General features: G+C 47.3%; 1 protein-coding gene across 1 annotated transcript; it reads right to left on the reverse strand.

Moving 5' to 3' along the window:
- Positions 1-14: 14 nt before the first annotated feature.
- Positions 15-22,035, reverse strand: LOC106609635 (testis-expressed protein 47). Its single transcript, XM_014208606.3, has 7 exons — positions 21,924-22,035; positions 21,674-21,749; positions 21,490-21,593; positions 21,323-21,384; positions 21,042-21,240; positions 375-522; positions 15-134 (listed from the first exon to the last, which is right to left on the reverse strand). The coding sequence occupies exons 1-7, from the start codon at positions 22,032-22,034 to the stop codon at positions 97-99; spliced, it is 738 nt and encodes a 245-aa protein (XP_014064081.1). The 5' UTR covers position 22,035; the 3' UTR covers positions 15-96.
- Positions 22,036-22,064: the final 29 nt, after the last annotated feature.

Consider the following 22,064-nt stretch of genomic DNA (forward strand, 5'->3'; position numbering starts at 1 on the left):
ACATACTCACACATGCAGATACACAGTAAGAAAATGCTTTATTTAGTGTTACTGATGGGAGGACGATTGTCTAGTAGTCATTTCTTCATTCTCCTGCTACCAGTAAAGTCTGCGGTGTGTCGGCCACACGATTTCTAAAATAATATAACATTTATTTTGATGATTTTGATTCCAGACTGAGGTCTACATTCAATCTGGATCGCAGAAGATCTGTGCTATAGTGTGATTTACATTTAAAGGCAATGTTCCTGCATTCGAGGAGACTGCATTTACGGTAAATACTGCATATGTCAGCTCAATCGGCAATTACCTTTAAATTTCAATCGCGCTATAATGCGGATCTAGCCCTAGTAAAACGCACACAAAGCAATTACCGGAATCCATGAGGATGTTGGTAGCCTTGGTGTAGGTTTGTAGGAAGGTGGATGGGGAGTGCAGCACTGCACTCTGACAGAGGTAGATGACTGTATCCTCCTCTAACCGAAGAGCCTGCTCCTGATCATCCTGGCCTGAACCGCTACCCTGTAACACACACACACTGAACCGCTACCCTGTAACACACACACACACACACACTGAACCGCTACCCTGTAACACACACACAAACACACACACTGAACCGCTACCCTGTAACACACACACACTGAACCGCTACCCTGTAACACACACACACACACACACTGAACCGCTACCCTGTAACACACACACAAACACACACACTGAACCGCTACCCTGTAACACACACACACTGAACCGCTACCCTGTAACACACACACACTGAACCGCTACCCTGTAACACACACACACAACACCGCTACCCTGTAACACACACACACACACTGAACCGCTACCCTGTAACACACACACACACACTGAACCGCTACCCTGTAACACACACACACACACTGAACCGCTACCCTGTAACACACACACACACACACACTGAACCGCTACCCTGTAACACACACACACACACTGAACCGCTACCCTGTAACACACACACACTGAACCGCTACCCTGTAACACACACACACACACTGAACAGCTACCCTGTAACACACACACACACACACTGAACCGCTACCCTGTAACACACACACACTGAACCGCTACCGTGTAACACACACACACACACACACACACACACTGAACCGCTACCCTGTAACACACACACACACACTGAACCGCTACCCTGTAACACACACACTGAATCGCTACCCTGTAACACACACACACTGAACCGCTACCCTGTAACACACACACACACACACACTGAACAGCTATCCTGTAACCCACACACACACACTGAACAGCTATCCTGTAACACACACACACACACTGAACCGCTACCCTGTAACACACACACACTGAACCGCTACCCTGTAACACACACACACTGAACAGCTACCCTGTAAAACACACACACACTGAACTTCTACCCTGTAACAAACACACACACACTGAACAGCTATCCTGTAACACACACTGAACAGCTATCCTGTAACACACACTGAACAGCTATCCTGTAACACACACTGAACAGCTATCCTGTAACACACACACACACTGAACCGCTACCCTGTAACACACACACACACACACTGAACAGCTACCCTGTAACACACACACCCACTGAACAGCTACCCTGTAACACACACACACAGACACTGAACAGCTACCCTGTAACACACACACACACACTGAACCACTACCCTGTAACACACACACACTGAACAGCTACCCTGTAACACACACACACTGAACAGCTACCCTGTAACACACACACACACACACTGATCTCCTACCCTTCAACAAACACACACACACTGAACAGCTACCCTGTAACACACACACACACACACACTGAACAACTACCCTGTAACACACACACACACACTGAACAACTACCCTGTAACACACACACACACACTGAACCGCTACCCTGTAACACACACACACTGAACAACTACCCTGTAACACACACACACTGAACAGCTACCCTGTAGCACACACACACTGAACAACTACCCTGTAACACACACACACACACACTGAACAACTACCCTGTAACACACACACACTGAACCGCTACCCTGTAACACACACACACACACACACACACTGAACAACTACCCTGTAACACACACACACTGAACCACTACCCTGTAACACACACACACACACACACATACACACACTGAACAACTACCCTGTAACACACACACACTGAACAGCTACCCTGTAGCACACACACACACACACTGAACAACTACCCTGTAACACACACACACTGAACCGCTACCCTGTAACACACACACACTGAACAGCTACCCTGTAAAACACACACACACTGAACTTCTACCCTGTAACAAACACACACACACTGAACAGCTATCCTGTAACACACACTGAACAGCTATCCTGTAACACACACTGAACAGCTATCCTGTAACACACACTGAACAGCTATCCTGTAGCACACACACACACTGAACCGCTACCCTGTAACACACACACACACACACACACTGAACAGCTACCCTGTAACACACACACACTGAACAGCTACCCTGTAACACACACACACACACACTGAACAGCTACCCTGTAACACACACACACACACACACACACTGAACTTCTACCCTGTAACAAACACACACACACTGAACAGCTATCCTGTAACACACACTGAACAGCTATCCTGTAACACACACTGAACAGCTATCCTGTAACACACACTGAACAGCTATCCTGTAACACACACACACACTGAACCGCTACCCTGTAACACACACACACACACACACTGAACAGCTACCCTGTAACACACACACACACTGAACAGCTACCCTGTAACACACACACAGACACTGAACAGCTACCCTGTAACACACACACACACACACACTGAACAGCTATCCTGTAACACACACACACACACTGAACCGCTACCCTGTAACACACACACACTGAACCGCTACCCTGTAACACACACACACACACACACTGAACCGCTACCCTGTAACACACACACAAACACACACACTGAACCGCTACCCTGTAACACACACACACTGAACCGCTACCCTGTAACACACACACACTGAACCGCTACCCTGTAACACACACACACAACACCGCTACCCTGTAACACACACACACACACTGAACCGCTACCCTGTAACACACACACACACACTGAACCGCTACCCTGTAACACACACACACACACACACTGAACCGCTACCCTGTAACACACACACACACACTGAACCGCTACCCTGTAACACACACACACTGAACCGCTACCCTGTAACACACACACACACACTGAACAGCTACCCTGTAACACACACACACACACACTGAACCGCTACCCTGTAACACACACACACTGAACCGCTACCCTGTAACACACACACACACACACACACACACACACACTGAACCGCTACCCTGTAACACACACACACACACTGAACCGCTACCCTGTAACACACACACTGAATCGCTACCCTGTAACACACACACACTGAACCGCTACCCTGTAACACACACACACACACACACTGAACAGCTACCCTGTAACCCACACACACACACTGAACAGCTACCCTGTAACACACACACACACACTGAACCGCTACCCTGTAACACACACACACTGAACCGCTACCCTGTAACACACACACACTGAACAGCTACCCTGTAAAACACACACACACTGAACTTCTACCCTGTAACAAACACACACACACTGAACAGCTATCCTGTAACACACACTGAACAGCTATCCTGTAACACACACTGAACAGCTATCCTGTAACACACACTGAACAGCTATCCTGTAACACACACACACACACTGAACCGCTACCCTGTACACACACACACACACACACTGAACAGCTACCCTGTAACACACACACCCACTGAACAGCTACCCTGTAACACACACACACACACACTGAACAGCTACCCTGTAACACACACACACACACTGAACCGCTACCCTGTAACACACACCACACTGAACAGCTACCCTGTAACACACACACACTGAACAGCTACCCTGTAACACACACACACACACACTGATCTTCTACCCTGTAACAAACACACACACACTGAACAGCTACCCTGTAACACACACACACACACACACACTGAACAACTACCCTGTAACACACACACACACACTGAACAACTACCCTGTAACACACACACACACACTGAACCGCTACCCTGTAACACACACACACTGAACAACTACCCTGTAACACACACACACTGAACAGCTACCCTGTAGCACACACACACTGAACAACTACCCTGTAACACACACACACACACACTGAACAACTACCCTGTAACACACACACACTGAACCGCTACCCTGTAACACACACCACACACACACACACTGAACAACTACCCTGTAACACACACACACTGAACCGCTACCCTGTAACACACACACACACATACACACACTGAACAACTACCCTGTAACACACACACACTGAACAGCTACCCTGTAGCACACACACACACACACTGAACAACTACCCTGTAACACACACACACTGAACAGCTACCCTGCAACACACACACACACACACTGAACAACTACCCTGTAACACACACACACTGAACCGCTACCCTGTAACACACACACACAACACACACTGAACAACTACCCTGTAACACACACACACTGAACAGCTACCCTGTAACACACACACACACACACTGAACAGCTACCCTGTAACACACACACACACACACACACACTGAACTTCTACCCTGTAACAAACACACACACACTGAACAGCTATCCTGTAACACACACTGAACAGCTATCCTGTAACACACACTGAACAGCTATCCTGTAACACACACTGAACAGCTATCCTGTAACACACACACACACTGAACCGCTACCCTGTAACACACACACACACACACTGAACAGCTACCCTGTAACACACACACACACTGAACAGCTACCCTGTAACACACACACACACAGACACTGAACAGCTACCCTGTAACACACACACACACACACACTGAACAGCTACCCTGTAACACACACACACACACTGAACCGCTACCCTGTAACACACACACACTGAACAGCTACCCTGTAACACACACACACTGAACAGCTACCCTGTAACAAACACACACACACTGAACTTCTACCCTGTAACAAACACACACACACTGAACAGCTACCCTGTAACACACACTGAACAGCTATCCTGTAACACACACTGAACAGCTATCCTGTAACACACACACACACTGAACCGCTACCCTGTAACACACACACACACACACTGAACAGCTACCCTGTAACACACACACACACTGAACAGCTACCCTGTAACACACACACACACAGACACTGAACAGCTACCCTGTACACACACACACACACACACTGAACAGCTACCCTGTAACACACACACACACACTGAACCGCTACCCTGTAACACACACACACTGAACAGCTACCCTGTAACACACACACACTGAACAGCTACCCTGTAACAAACACACACACACTGAACTTCTACCCTGTAACAAACACACACACACTGAACAGCTATCCTGTAACACACACTGAACAGCTATCCTGTAACACACACTGAACAGCTATCCTGTAACACACACACACACTGAACCGCTACCCTGTAACACACACACACACACACTGAACAGCTACCCTGTAACACACACACCACTGAACAGCTACCCTGTAACACACACACACACACACTGAACAGCTACCCTGTAACACACACACACACACTGAACCGCTACCCTGTAACACACACACACTGAACCGCTACCCTGTAACACACACACACTGAACAGCTACCCTGTAACACACACACACACACACACACTGAACAACTACCCTGTAACACACACACACACACTGAACAACTACCCTGTAACACACACACACACACTGAACCGCTACCCTGTAACACACACACACTGAACAACTACCCTGTAACACACACACACTGAACAGCTACCCTGTAGCACACACACACTGAACAACTACCCTGTAACACACACACACACACACTGAACAACTACCCTGTAACACACACACACTGAACCGCTACCCTGTAACACACACACACACACACACACTGAACAACTACCCTGTAACACACACACACTGAACCGCTACCCTGTAACACACACACACCACACACACACACTGAACAACTACCCTGTAACACACACACACTGAACAGCTACCCTGTAGCACACACACACACACACTGAACAACTACCCTGTAACACACACACACTGAACCGCTACCCTGTAACACACACACACTGAACAGCTACCCTGTAAAACACACACACACTGAACTTCTACCCTGTAACAAACACACACACACTGAACAGCTATCCTGTAACACACACTGAACAGCTATCCTGTAACACACACTGAACAGCTATCCTGTAACACACTGAACAGCTATCCTGTAGCACACACACACACTGAACCGCTACCATGTAACACACACACACTGAACAGCTACCCTGTAACACACACACACACACACTGAACAGCTACCCTGTAACACACACACACACACACACACACTGAACTTCTACCCTGTAACAAACACACACACACTGAACAGCTATCCTGTAACACACACTGAACAGCTATCCTGTAACACACACTGAACAGCTATCCTGTAACACACACTGAACAGCTATCCTGTAACACACACACACACTGAACCGCTACCCTGTAACACACACACACACACACTGAACAGCTACCCTGTAACACACACACACACTGAACAGCTACCCTGTAACACACACACACACACACACTGAACAGCTACCCTGTAACACACACACACACACACACTGAACCGCTACCCTGTAACACACACACACACTGAACCGCTACCCTGTAACACACACACACTGAACAGCTACCCTGTAACACACACACACACACACTGATCTTCTACCCTGTAACAAACACACACACACTGAACAGCTACCCTGTAACACACACACACACACACACACACACTGAACAACTACCCTGTAACACACACACACACACTGAACAACTACCCTGTAACACACACACACACACTGAACCGCTACCCTGTAACACACACACACTGAACAACTACCCTGTAACACACACACACTGAACAGCTACCCTGTAGCACACACACACTGAACAACTACCCTGTAACACACACACACACACACTGAACAACTACCCTGTAACACACACACACTGAACCGCTACCCTGTAACACACACACACACACACACACTGAACAACTACCCTGTAACACACACACACTGAACCGCTACCCTGTAACACACACACACACACACTACACACACTGAACAACTACCCTGTAACACACACACACTGAACAGCTACCCTGTAGCACACACACACACACACTGAACAACTACCCTGTAACACACACACACTGAACCGCTACCCTGTAACACACACACACTGAACAGCTACCCTGTAAAACACACACACACTGAACTTCTACCCTGTAACAAACACACACACACTGAACAGCTATCCTGTAACACACACTGAACAGCTATCCTGTAACACACACTGAACAGCTATCCTGTAACACACACTGAACAGCTATCCTGTAGCACACACACACACTGAAACGCTACCCTGTAACACACACACACACACACACTGAACAGCTACCCTGTAACACACACACACTGAACAGCTACCCTGTACACACACACACACACACACACACACTGAACAGCTACCCTGTAACACACACACACACACACACTGAACCGCTACCCTGTAACACACACACACACACTGAACCGCTACCCTGTAACACACACACACTGAACAGCTACCCTGTAACACACACACACACACACTGATCTTCTACCCTGTAACAAACACACACACACTGAACAGCTACCCTGTAACACACACACACACACACACACTGAACAACTACCCTGTAACACACACACACACACTGAACAACTACCCTGTAACACACACACACACACTGAACCGCTACCCTGTAACACACACACACTGAACAACTACCCTGTAACACACACACACTGAACAGCTACCCTGTAGCACACACACACTGAACAACTACCCTGTAACACCACACACACTGAACAACTACCCTGTAACACACACACACTGAACCGCTACCCTGTAACACACACACACACACACACACTGAACAACTACCCTGTAACACACACACACTGAACCGCTACCCTGTAACACACACACACACATACACACACTGAACAACTACCCTGTAACACACACACACTGAACAGCTACCCTGTAGCACACACACACACACACTGAACAACTACCCTGTAACACACACACACTGAACCGCTACCCTGTAACACACACACACTGAACAGCTACCCTGTAAAACACACACACACTGAACTTCTACCCTGTAACAAACACACACACACTGAACAGCTATCCTGTAACACACACTGAACAGCTATCCTGTAACACACACACACACTGAACCGCTACCCTGTAACACACACACACACACACTGAACAGCTACCCTGTAACACACACACACACTGAACAGCTACCCTGTAACACACACACACACACACACTGAACAGCTACCCTGTAACACACACACACACACACCTGAACCGCTACCCTGTAACACACACACACACTGAACCGCTACCCTGTAACACACACACACTGAACAGCTACCCTGTAACACACACACACACACACTGATCTTCTACCCTGTAACAAACACACACACACTGAACAGCTACCCTGTACCACACACACACACACACACACACACACTGAACAACTACCCTGTAACACACACACACACACTGAACAACTACCCTGTAACACACACACACACACTGAACCGCTACCCTGTAACACACACACACTGAACAACTACCCTGTAACACACACACACTGAACAGCTACCCTGTAGCACACACACACACACACTGAACAACTACCCTGTAAAACACACACTGAACAGCTACCCTGTAACACACACACACTGAACAACTACCCTGTAACACACACACACACACACTGAACAACTACCCTGTAACACACACACACTGAACCGCTACCCTGTAACACACACACACACACACACACTGAACAACTACCCTGTAACACACACACACTGAACCGCTACCCTGTAACACACACACACACATACACACACTGAACAACTACCCTGTAACACACACACACTGAACAGCTACCCTGTAGCACACACACACACACACACTGAACAACTACCCTGTAACACACACACACTGAACAGCTACCCTGTAACACACACACACACACACTGATCTTCTACCCTGTAACAAACACACACACACTGAACAGCTACCCTGTAACACACACACACACACACACACACACTGAACAACTACCCTGTAACACACACACACACACTGAACAACTACCCTGTAACACACACACACACACTGAACCGCTACCCTGTAACACACACACACTGAACAACTACCCTGTAACACACACACACTGAACAGCTACCCTGTAGCACACACACACACACACTGAACAACTACCCTGTAAAACACACACTGAACAGCTACCCTGTAACACACACACACTGAACAACTACCCTGTAACACACACACACACACACTGAACAACTACCCTGTAACACACACACACTGAACCGCTACCCTGTAACACACACACACACACACACTGAACAACTACCCTGTAACACACACACACTGAACAGCTACCCTGTAGCACACACACACACACACTGAACAACTACCCTGTAACACACACACACTGAACAGCTACCCTGCAACACACACACACACACACTGAACAACTACCCTGTAACACACACACACTGAACCGCTACCCTGTAACACACACACACAACACACACTGAACAACTACCCTGTAACACACACACACTGAACAGCTACCCTGTACACACACACACACACACACTGAACAGCTACCCTGTAACACACACACACACACACTGAACTTCTACCCTGTAACAAACACACACACACTGAACAGCTATCCTGTAACACACACTGAACAGCTATCCTGTAACACACACTGAACAGCTATCCTGTAACACACACTGAACAGCTATCCTGTAACACACACACACACTGAACCGCTACCCTGTAACACACACACACACACACTGAACAGCTACCCTGTAACACACACACACACTGAACAGCTACCCTGTAACACACACACACACACTGAACAACTACCCTGTAACACACACACACACACTGAACCGCTACCCTGTAACACACACACACTGAACAACTACCCTGTAACACACACACACTGAACAGCTACCCTGTAGCACACACACACTGAACAACTACCCTGTAACACACACACACACACACTGAACAACTACCCTGTAACACACACACACTGAACCGCTACCCTGTAACACACACACACACACACACACTGAACAACTACCCTGTAACACACACACACTGAACCGCTACCCTGTAACACACACACACACATACACACACTGAACAACTACCCTGTAACACACACACACTGAACAGCTACCCTGTAGCACACACACACACACACTGAACAACTACCCTGTAACACACACACACTGAACCGCTACCCTGTAACACACACACACTGAACAGCTACCCTGTAAAACACACACACACTGAACTTCTACCCTGTAACAAACACACACACACTGAACAGCTATCCTGTAACACACACTGAACAGCTATCCTGTAACACACACTGAACAGCTATCCTGTAACACACACTGAACAGCTATCCTGTAACACACACACACACTGAACCGCTACCCTGTAACACACACACACACACACTGAACAGCTACCCTGTAACACACACACACACACACACACTGAACAGCTACCCTGTAACACACACACACACACACACTGAACCGCTACCCTGTAACACACACACACACTGAACCGCTACCCTGTAACACACACACACTGAACAGCTACCCTGTAACACACACACACACACACTGATCTTCTACCCTGTAACAAACACACACACACTGAACAGCTACCCTGTACCACACACACACACACACACACACACACTGAACAACTACCCTGTAACACACACACACACACTGAACAACTACCCTGTAACACACACACACACACTGAACCGCTACCCTGTAACACACACACACTGAACAACTACCCTGTAACACACACACACTGAACAGCTACCCTGTAGCACACACACACACACACTGAACAACTACCCTGTAAAACACACACTGAACAGCTACCCTGTAACACACACACACTGAACAACTACCCTGTAACACACACACACACACACTGAACAACTACCCTGTAACACACACACACTGAACCGCTACCCTGTAACACACACACACACACACACACTGAACAACTACCCTGTAACACACACACACTGAACCGCTACCCTGTAACACACACACACACATACACACACTGAACAACTACCCTGTAACACACACACACTGAACAGCTACCCTGTAGCACACACACACACACACACTGAACAACTACCCTGTAACACACACACACTGAACCGCTACCCTGTAACACACACACACATACACACACTGAACAGCTACCCTGTACACACACACACACTGAACCGCTACCCTGTAACACACACACACACCACACACACTGAACAGCTACCCTGTAACACACACACACACACACACACACACCGAACCCCCACCCCGCAACACACACACACACACACTGAACCGCTACCCTGTAACACACACACAACAGCTATCCTGTACCACCCACACCCACTGAACAGCTACCCTGTAACACACACACACACACACTGAACCGCTACCCTGTAACACACACACACACTGAACCGCTACCCTGTAACACACACACACACACTGAACAGCTACCCTGTAACACACACACACACACACTGAACAGCTACCCTGTAACACACACACACACACTGAACAACTACCCTGTAACACACACACACACACACTGAACCGCTACCCTGTAACACACACACACTGAACAACTACCCTGTAACACACACACACTGAACAGCTACCCTGTAGCACACACACACTGAACAACTACCCTGTAACACACACACACACACTGAACAACTACCCTGTAACACACACACACTGAACAGCTACCCTGTAACACACACACACACACACACACTGAACAACTACCCTGTAACACACACACACTGAACCGCTACCCTGTAACACACACACACACACACACACACACTGAACAACTACCCTGTAACACACACACACTGAACCGCTACCCTGTAACACACACACATACACACACTGAACAACTACCCTGTAACACACACACACTGAACAGCTACCCTGTAGCACACACACACACACACTGAACAACTACCCTGTAACACACACACACTGAACCGCTACCCTGTAACACACACACACTGAACAGCTACCCTGTAAAACACACACACACTGAACTTCTACCCTGTAACAAACACACACACACTGAACAGCTATCCTGTAACACACACTGAACAGCTATCCTGTAACACACACTGAACAGCTATCCTGTAACACACACTGAACAGCTATCCTGTAACACACACACACACTGAACCGCTACCCTGTAACACACACACACACACACTGAACAGCTACCCTGTAACACACACACACACTGAACAGCTACCCTGTAACACACACACACACACACACTGAACAGCTACCCTGTAACACACACACACACACACACTGAACCGCTACCCTGTAACACACACACACACTGAACCGCTACCCTGTAACACACACACACTGAACAGCTACCCTGTAACACACACACACACACACTGATCTTCTACCCTGTAACAAACACACACACACTGAACAGCTACCCTGTACCACACACACACACACACACACACACACTGAACAACTACCCTGTAACACACACACACACACTGAACAACTACCCTGTAACACACACACACACACTGAACCGCTACCCTGTAACACACACACACTGAACAACTACCCTGTAACACACACACACTGAACAGCTACCCTGTAGCACACACACACACACACTGAACAACTACCCTGTAAAACACACACTGAACAGCTACCCTGTAACACACACACACTGAACAACTACCCTGTAACACACACACACACACACACTGAACAACTACCCTGTAACACACACACACTGAACCGCTACCCTGTAACACACACACACACACACACACTGAACAACTACCCTGTAACACACACACACTGAACCGCTACCCTGTAACACACACACACACACACACACTGAACAACTACCCTGTAACACACACACACTGAACAGCTACCCTGTAGCACACACACACACACACACTGAACAACTACCCTGTAACACACACACACACTGAACAGCTACCCTGCAACACACACACACACTGAACCGCTACCCTGTAACACACACACACACACACACACTGAACAGCTACCCTGTAACACACACACACACACTGAACCGCTACCCTGTAACACACACACACACACTGAACCGCTACCCTGTAACACACACACACACACACTGAACAGCTACCCTGTAACACACACACACACACACACACACACACACACCACACACACACACACACACACACACACACACACACACACACACACACACACACACACACACACACACTGAACCTCTACCCTGTAACACACACACACACACACACAGTGAACTTCTGCCCTGTAACACACACACACACACACACACTGAACAGCTACCCTGTAACACACACACACACACACACTGAACCGCTACCCTGTAACACACACACACACTGAACCGCTACCCTGTAACACACACACACTGAACAGCTACCCTGTAACACACACACACACACACTGATCTTCTACCCTGTAACAAACACACACACACTGAACAGCTACCCTGTAACACACACACACACACACACACACTGAACAACTACCCTGTAACACACACACACACACTGAACAACTACCCTGTAACACACACACACACACTGAACCGCTACCCTGTAACACACACACACTGAACAACTACCCTGTAACACACACACACTGAACAGCTACCCTGTAGCACACACACACTGAACAACTACCCTGTAACACACACACACACACACTGAACAACTACCCTGTAACACACACACACTGAACCGCTACCCTGTAACACACACACACACACACACACTGAACAACTACCCTGTAACACACACACACTGAACCGCTACCCTGTAACACACACACACACACACATACACACACTGAACAACTACCCTGTAACACACACACACTGAACAGCTACCCTGTAGCACACACACACACACACTGAACAACTACCCTGTAACACACACACACTGAACCGCTACCCTGTAACACACACACACTGAACAGCTACCCTGTAAAACACACACACACTGAACTTCTACCCTGTAACAAACACACACACACTGAACAGCTATCCTGTAACACACACTGAACAGCTATCCTGTAACACACACTGAACAGCTATCCTGTAACACACACTGAACAGCTATCCTGTAGCACACACACACACTGAACCGCTACCCTGTAACACACACACACACACACTGAACAGCTACCCTGTACACACACACACACACACACACTGAACAGCTACCCTGTAACACACACACACACACACACTGAACCGCTACCCTGTAACACACACACACACACTGAACCGCTACCCTGTAACACACACACACTGAACAGCTACCCTGTAACACACACACACACACACTGATCTTCTACCCTGTAACAAACACACACACACTGAACAGCTACCCTGTAACACACACACACACACACACACACTGAACAACTACCCTGTAACACACACACACACACTGAACAACTACCCTGTAACACACACACACACACTGAACCTCTACCCTGTAACACACACACACTGAACAACTACCCTGTAACACACACACACTGAACAGCTACCCTGTAGCACACACACACACACTGAACAACTACCCTGTAACAAACACACACTGAACAGCTACCCTGTAACACACACACACTGAACAACTACCCTGTAACACACACACACTGAACAACTACCCTGTAACACACACACACTGAACCGCTACCCTGTAACACACACACACACACACACACTGAACAACTACCCTGTAACACACACACACTGAACCGCTACCCTGTAACACACACACACACATACACACACTGAACAACTACCCTGTAACACACACACACTGAACAGCTACCCTGTAGCACACACACACACACACTGAACAACTACCCTGTAACACACACACACTGAACCGCTACCCTGTAACACACACACACTGAACAGCTACCCTGTAAAACACACACACACTGAACTTCTACCCTGTAACAAACACACACACACTGAACAGCTATCCTGTAACACACACTGAACAGCTATCCTGTAACACACACTGAACAGCTATCCTGTAACACACACTGAACGCTACCCTGTAACACACACACACACACTGAACAGCTACCCTGTAACACACACACACACACTGAACAGCTACCCTGTAACACACACACACACACACACTGAACAGCTACCCTGTAACACACACACACACACACACTGAACCGCTACCCTGTAACACACACACACACTGAACCGCTACCCTGTAACACACACACACTGAACAGCTACCCTGTAACACACACACACACACACTGATCTTCTACCCTGTAACAAACACACACACACTGAACAGCTACCCTGTACCACACACACACACACACACACACACACTGAACAACTACCCTGTAACACACACACACACACTGAACAACTACCCTGTAACACACACACACACACTGAACCGCTACCCTGTAACACACACACACTGAACAACTACCCTGTAACACACACACACTGAACAGCTACCCTGTAGCACACACACACACACACTGAACAACTACCCTGTAAAACACACACTGAACAGCTACCCTGTAACACACACACACTGAACAACTACCCTGTAACACACACACACACACACTGAACAACTACCCTGTAACACACACACACTGAACCGCTACCCTGTAACACACACACACACACACACACTGAACAACTACCCTGTAACACACACACACTGAACCGCTACCCTGTAACACACACACACACATACACACACTGAACAACTACCCTGTAACACACACACACTGAACAGCTACCCTGTAGCACACACACACACACACTGAACAACTACCCTGTAACACACACACACTGAACAGCTACCCTGCAACACACACACACACTGAACCGCTACCCTGTAACACACACACACACACACACACACTGAACAGCTACCCTGTAACACACACACACACACTGAACCGCTACCCTGTAACACACACACACACACTGAACCGCTACCCTGTAACACACACACACACACACTGAACAGCTACCCTGTAACACACACACACACACACACACACACACACACACACACACACACACACACACACACACACACACACACACACACACACACACACACACACACTGAACCTCTACCCTGTAACACACACACACACACACACAGTGAACTTCTGCCCTGTAACACACACACACACACACACACTGAACAGCTACCCTGTAACACACACACACACACACACTGAACCGCTACCCTGTAACACACACACACACTGAACCGCTACCCTGTAACACACACACACTGAACAGCTACCCTGTAACACACACACACACACACTGATCTTCTACCCTGTAACAAACACACACACACTGAACAGCTACCCTGTAACACACCACACACACACACACTGAACAACTACCCTGTAACACACACACACACACTGAACAACTACCCTGTAACACACACACACACACTGAACCGCTACCCTGTAACACACACACACTGAACAACTACCCTGTAACACACACACACTGAACAGCTACCCTGTAGCACACACACACTGAACAACTACCCTGTAACACACACACACACACACTGAACAACTACCCTGTAACACACACACACTGAACCGCTACCCTGTAACACACACACACACACACACACTGAACAACTACCCTGTAACACACACACACTGAACCGCTACCCTGTAACACACACACACACACACATACACACACTGAACAACTACCCTGTAACACACACACACTGAACAGCTACCCTGTAGCACACACACACACACACTGAACAACTACCCTGTAACACACACACACTGAACCGCTACCCTGTAACACACACACACTGAACAGCTACCCTGTAAAACACACACACACTGAACTTCTACCCTGTAACAAACACACACACACTGAACAGCTATCCTGTAACACACACTGAACAGCTATCCTGTAACACACACTGAACAGCTATCCTGTAACACACACTGAACAGCTATCCTGTAGCACACACACACACTGAACCGCTACCCTGTAACACACACACACACACACTGAACAGCTACCCTGTAACACACACACACACTGAACAGCTACCCTGTAACACACACACACACACACACACTGAACAGCTACCCTGTAAACACACACACACACTGAACCGCTACCCTGTAAACACACACACACACTGAACAGCTACCCTGTAAACACACACACACACTGAACAGCTACCCTGATAGAACAACACACACACACTGAACAGCTACCCTGTAACACACACACACACACACACCCTGAACAACTACGCTGTAACACACACACACACACTGAACACTACCCTGTAACACACACACACACACTGAACAGCTACCCTGTAACACACACACACTGAACAACTACCCTGTAACACACACACACTGAACAGCTACCCTGTAGACACACACACACTGAACAACTACCCTGTAACACACACACACTGAACAGCTACCCTGTAACACACACACACTGAACAACTACCCTGTAACACACACACACTGAACAACTACCCTGTAACACACACACACTGAACCGCTACCCTGTAACACACACACACACACACTGAACAACTACCCTGTAACACACACACACTGAACCGCTACCCTGTAACACACACACACACATACACACACTGAACAACTACCCTGTAACACACACACACTGAACAGCTACCCTGTAGCACACACACACACACACTGAACAACTACCCTGTAACACACACACACTGAACCGCTACCCTGTAACACACACACACTGAACAGCTACCCTGTAAAACACACACACACTGAACTTCTACCCTGTAACAAACACACACACACTGAACAGCTATCCTGTAACACACACTGAACAGCTATCCTGTAACACACACTGAACAGCTATCCTGTAACACACACTGAACAGCTATCCTGTAACACACACACACACTGAACCGCTACCCTGTAACACACACACACACACACTGAACAGCTACCCTGTAACACACACACACACACACACTGAACAGCTACCCTGTAACACACACACACACACACACTGAACCGCTACCCTGTAACACACACACACACTGAACCGCTACCCTGTAACACACACACACTGAACAGCTACCCTGTAACACACACACACACGCACACACACACTGAACAGCTACTCTATAGAACAACACACACACTGAACAGCTAGAACCCTTAAACAACTTGGGACCTCGAAGTCAGTTCCACTACATTTTTTCATTGTTTGATTGACTAATTTAGACCTGGGACACCAGCCTCCCAAGTGGCGCAGCGTTCTAAGTCGTTACTACAGACCCGGGTTCAATCCCAGGCTATGTCACAACCGTCCATGACCGGGAGTCCCATAGGGTGGCGCACAATTGGCCCAGCGTCGTTCAGGTTAGGGGAGGGTTTGGCCGGGGGGCCTTTACTTGGCTCATCGCGCTCTAGCGACTCCTTGTGGCGGGCCGGGCACCTACAGGCTGACTCCGGTCGTCAGTTGAACGGTGTTTCCTCCAACACATTGGTGCAGCTGGCTTCCAGGTTAAGCAGGCGGGTGTTAAGAAATGTGGCTTGGCGGGTTATGTTTCGGAGGACGCATGACTCGACATTCGCCTCTCTCGACCCCGTTGGGGAGTTGCAGTGATGAGACAAGATCGAAATCGGGGAGAAAAAGGGGGTAAAATACAACAACAACAAAAAATCATGGGGTAAGAGTTGTATACCCCTGCTATAGAGCAACATAACACACACTGATCAGCTATGCTATAGAGCAGGGGTGGGCAACTCCAGTCCTCGAGGGCCTGATTGGTGTCACAACAACACGCCTGACTCCAATAATCACCTAATCATGAGCTTCAGTTTAGAATGCAACTTGATTAATCAGCTGTGTTTGTTAGGGATGGAGAAAAAGTGGGACACCAATCAGGCCCTCGAGAACTGGAGTTGCCCACCCCTGCTACAGAGCAACATAACACGCACTGAACAGCTACTCTATAGAACACACACGCACACTGAACTGCTACTCTATAGAACAACACACACGCACACTGAACAGCTACTCTATAGAACAACACACAAACACACTGAACAGCTACTCTATAGAACAACACACACACACACTGAACAGCTACTCTATAGAACAACACGCACACTGAACAGCTACTCTATAGAACAACACACACGCACACTGAACAGCTACTCTATAGAACAACACACACACACACTGAACAGCTACTCTATAGAACAACACACACACTGAACAGCTACTCTATAGAACAACACACACACTGAACAGCTACTCTATAGAACAACACAAACACTGAACAGCTACTCTATAGAACAACACACACACTGAACAGCTACTCTATAAAACAACACACACACTGAACAGCTACTCTATAGAACAACACAAACACTGAACAGCTACTCTATAGAACAACACACACACTGAACAGCTACTCTATAGAACAACACACACACTGAACAGCTACTCTATAGAACAACACACACACTGAACAGCTACCCTATAGAACAACACACACACACTGAACAGCTACCCTATAGAACAACACACACACACTGAACAGCTACCCTATAGAACAACACACACACTGAACAGCTACTCTATAGAACAACACACACACTGAACAGCTACTCTATAGAACAACACAAACACTGAACAGCTACCCTATAGAACAACACACACACTGAACAGCTACTCTATAGAACAACACACACACTGAACAGCTACCCTATAGAACAACACACACACACTGAACAGCTACCCTATAGAACAACACACACACACTGAACAGCTACTCTATAGAACAACACACACACACTGAACAGCTACTCTATAGAACAACACACACACTGAACAGCTACTCTATAGAACAACACACACACTGAACAGCTACTCTATAGAACAACACACACACTGAACAGCTACTCTATAGAACAACACAAACACTGAACAGCTACTCTATAGAACAACACACACACTGAACAGCTACTCTATAGAACAACACATACACTGAACAGCTACTCTATAGAACAACACACACACTGAACAGCTACTCTATAGAACAACACAAACACTGAACAGCTACCCTATAGAACAACACACACACTGAACAGCTACCCTATAGAACAACACAAACACTGAACAGCTACCCTATAGAACAACACACACACTGAACAGCTACTCTATAGAACAACACACACACCAACAGGCCTGACACTCCTCTCATGTGGAGGGATTTGTGTCATATCAAAATACCTTACAAAGGAAAGGATGGATTTGTCTTAAGATTGGCATGTACAGACATGCAACAAAGACGTGGACATTCACCACCAACAGTGTTAAGCATTTCCTTTACCCTGCGTTTGAGTAGACACACACACATCTTGTATATCATGGCCAGGCTGTCTGGGACTAGGGTCTCCACGGGCTGGGTCTGTGGGTTGGGGTCCTGGAGGCTGAGGGGCAGCGTCACGAAGCGGTAGCCCCACAACGGGAACATACGTCTCAGCACACAATGAGACACCACCAGGATACGCACCTCCTTCAGTGGGCAGCTGGGCCAAAAACATCCAGTCAGATATCAGAGCAAAGCAAGGACCATATGTCCCGATGGGGAGGAGTCAGAGGAAATCTTACTTTGGGCTTTTCTCCATGTCATTCAGATCTTCCAGAATCATGTGGAGAACTTCTGAAGAGGACTAAAACCAAATCAATTATTTTAATAATACAAATAGCAATAGGCTATTATAGATGATACACCAACATTTGTAAGCAAGGTAAAATTGTTAATTCTCCACACATACCTCCATCAAATGAATGATACTTTTGGGATATAATAGCAGTATGCCAGTGACTTTCTCAGTCTGTGTGTTTTTCTGGAATTTTGACAAAAATTGCTCATAGTATTCTGGAATGAAGACAATCACGACAGTGAGTAACTCATTCTCCCGAAATACATTCTGGCTATGATTTAAAAAAATGTTTTACCTGCAATTGCACTCTGTTTATCGTCAGCGTTTAGCTTTCTCGTCGCTACATACACCAGTCTGTGGATAAAACGTTTCTACAGACGCAAAAGACAGAAACAAGCTGATTTTAGACGCGCTCACTGCTAAAAAACCTTAATTCATTGAAGGAATGCTGATCATGACCCCAAATTTGTACGTTAGCGCGCCATCGCGCGTCCTGTTTGGAAACTTCTATCACATAATCATTTCTTCCTTAATTTCAGCCTTACTTTGCAGGTTGTTTTCTGTTTTTCGACATCGGCAAAAAGCGAGTTTTTGTAGGCGTTGAAATACGGATTGACGCTGCCAGGTAGAGATGATGGCAAAGGATTTACTGCCATTTTCCCGTTACTATGGCAATTGCACCACCA

Source organism: Salmo salar, chromosome 01 (genome assembly GCF_965601325.2).
Source record: "Salmo salar chromosome 01, fSalSal1, whole genome shotgun sequence".
Taxonomy (NCBI): Eukaryota; Metazoa; Chordata; class Actinopteri; order Salmoniformes; family Salmonidae; genus Salmo; species Salmo salar.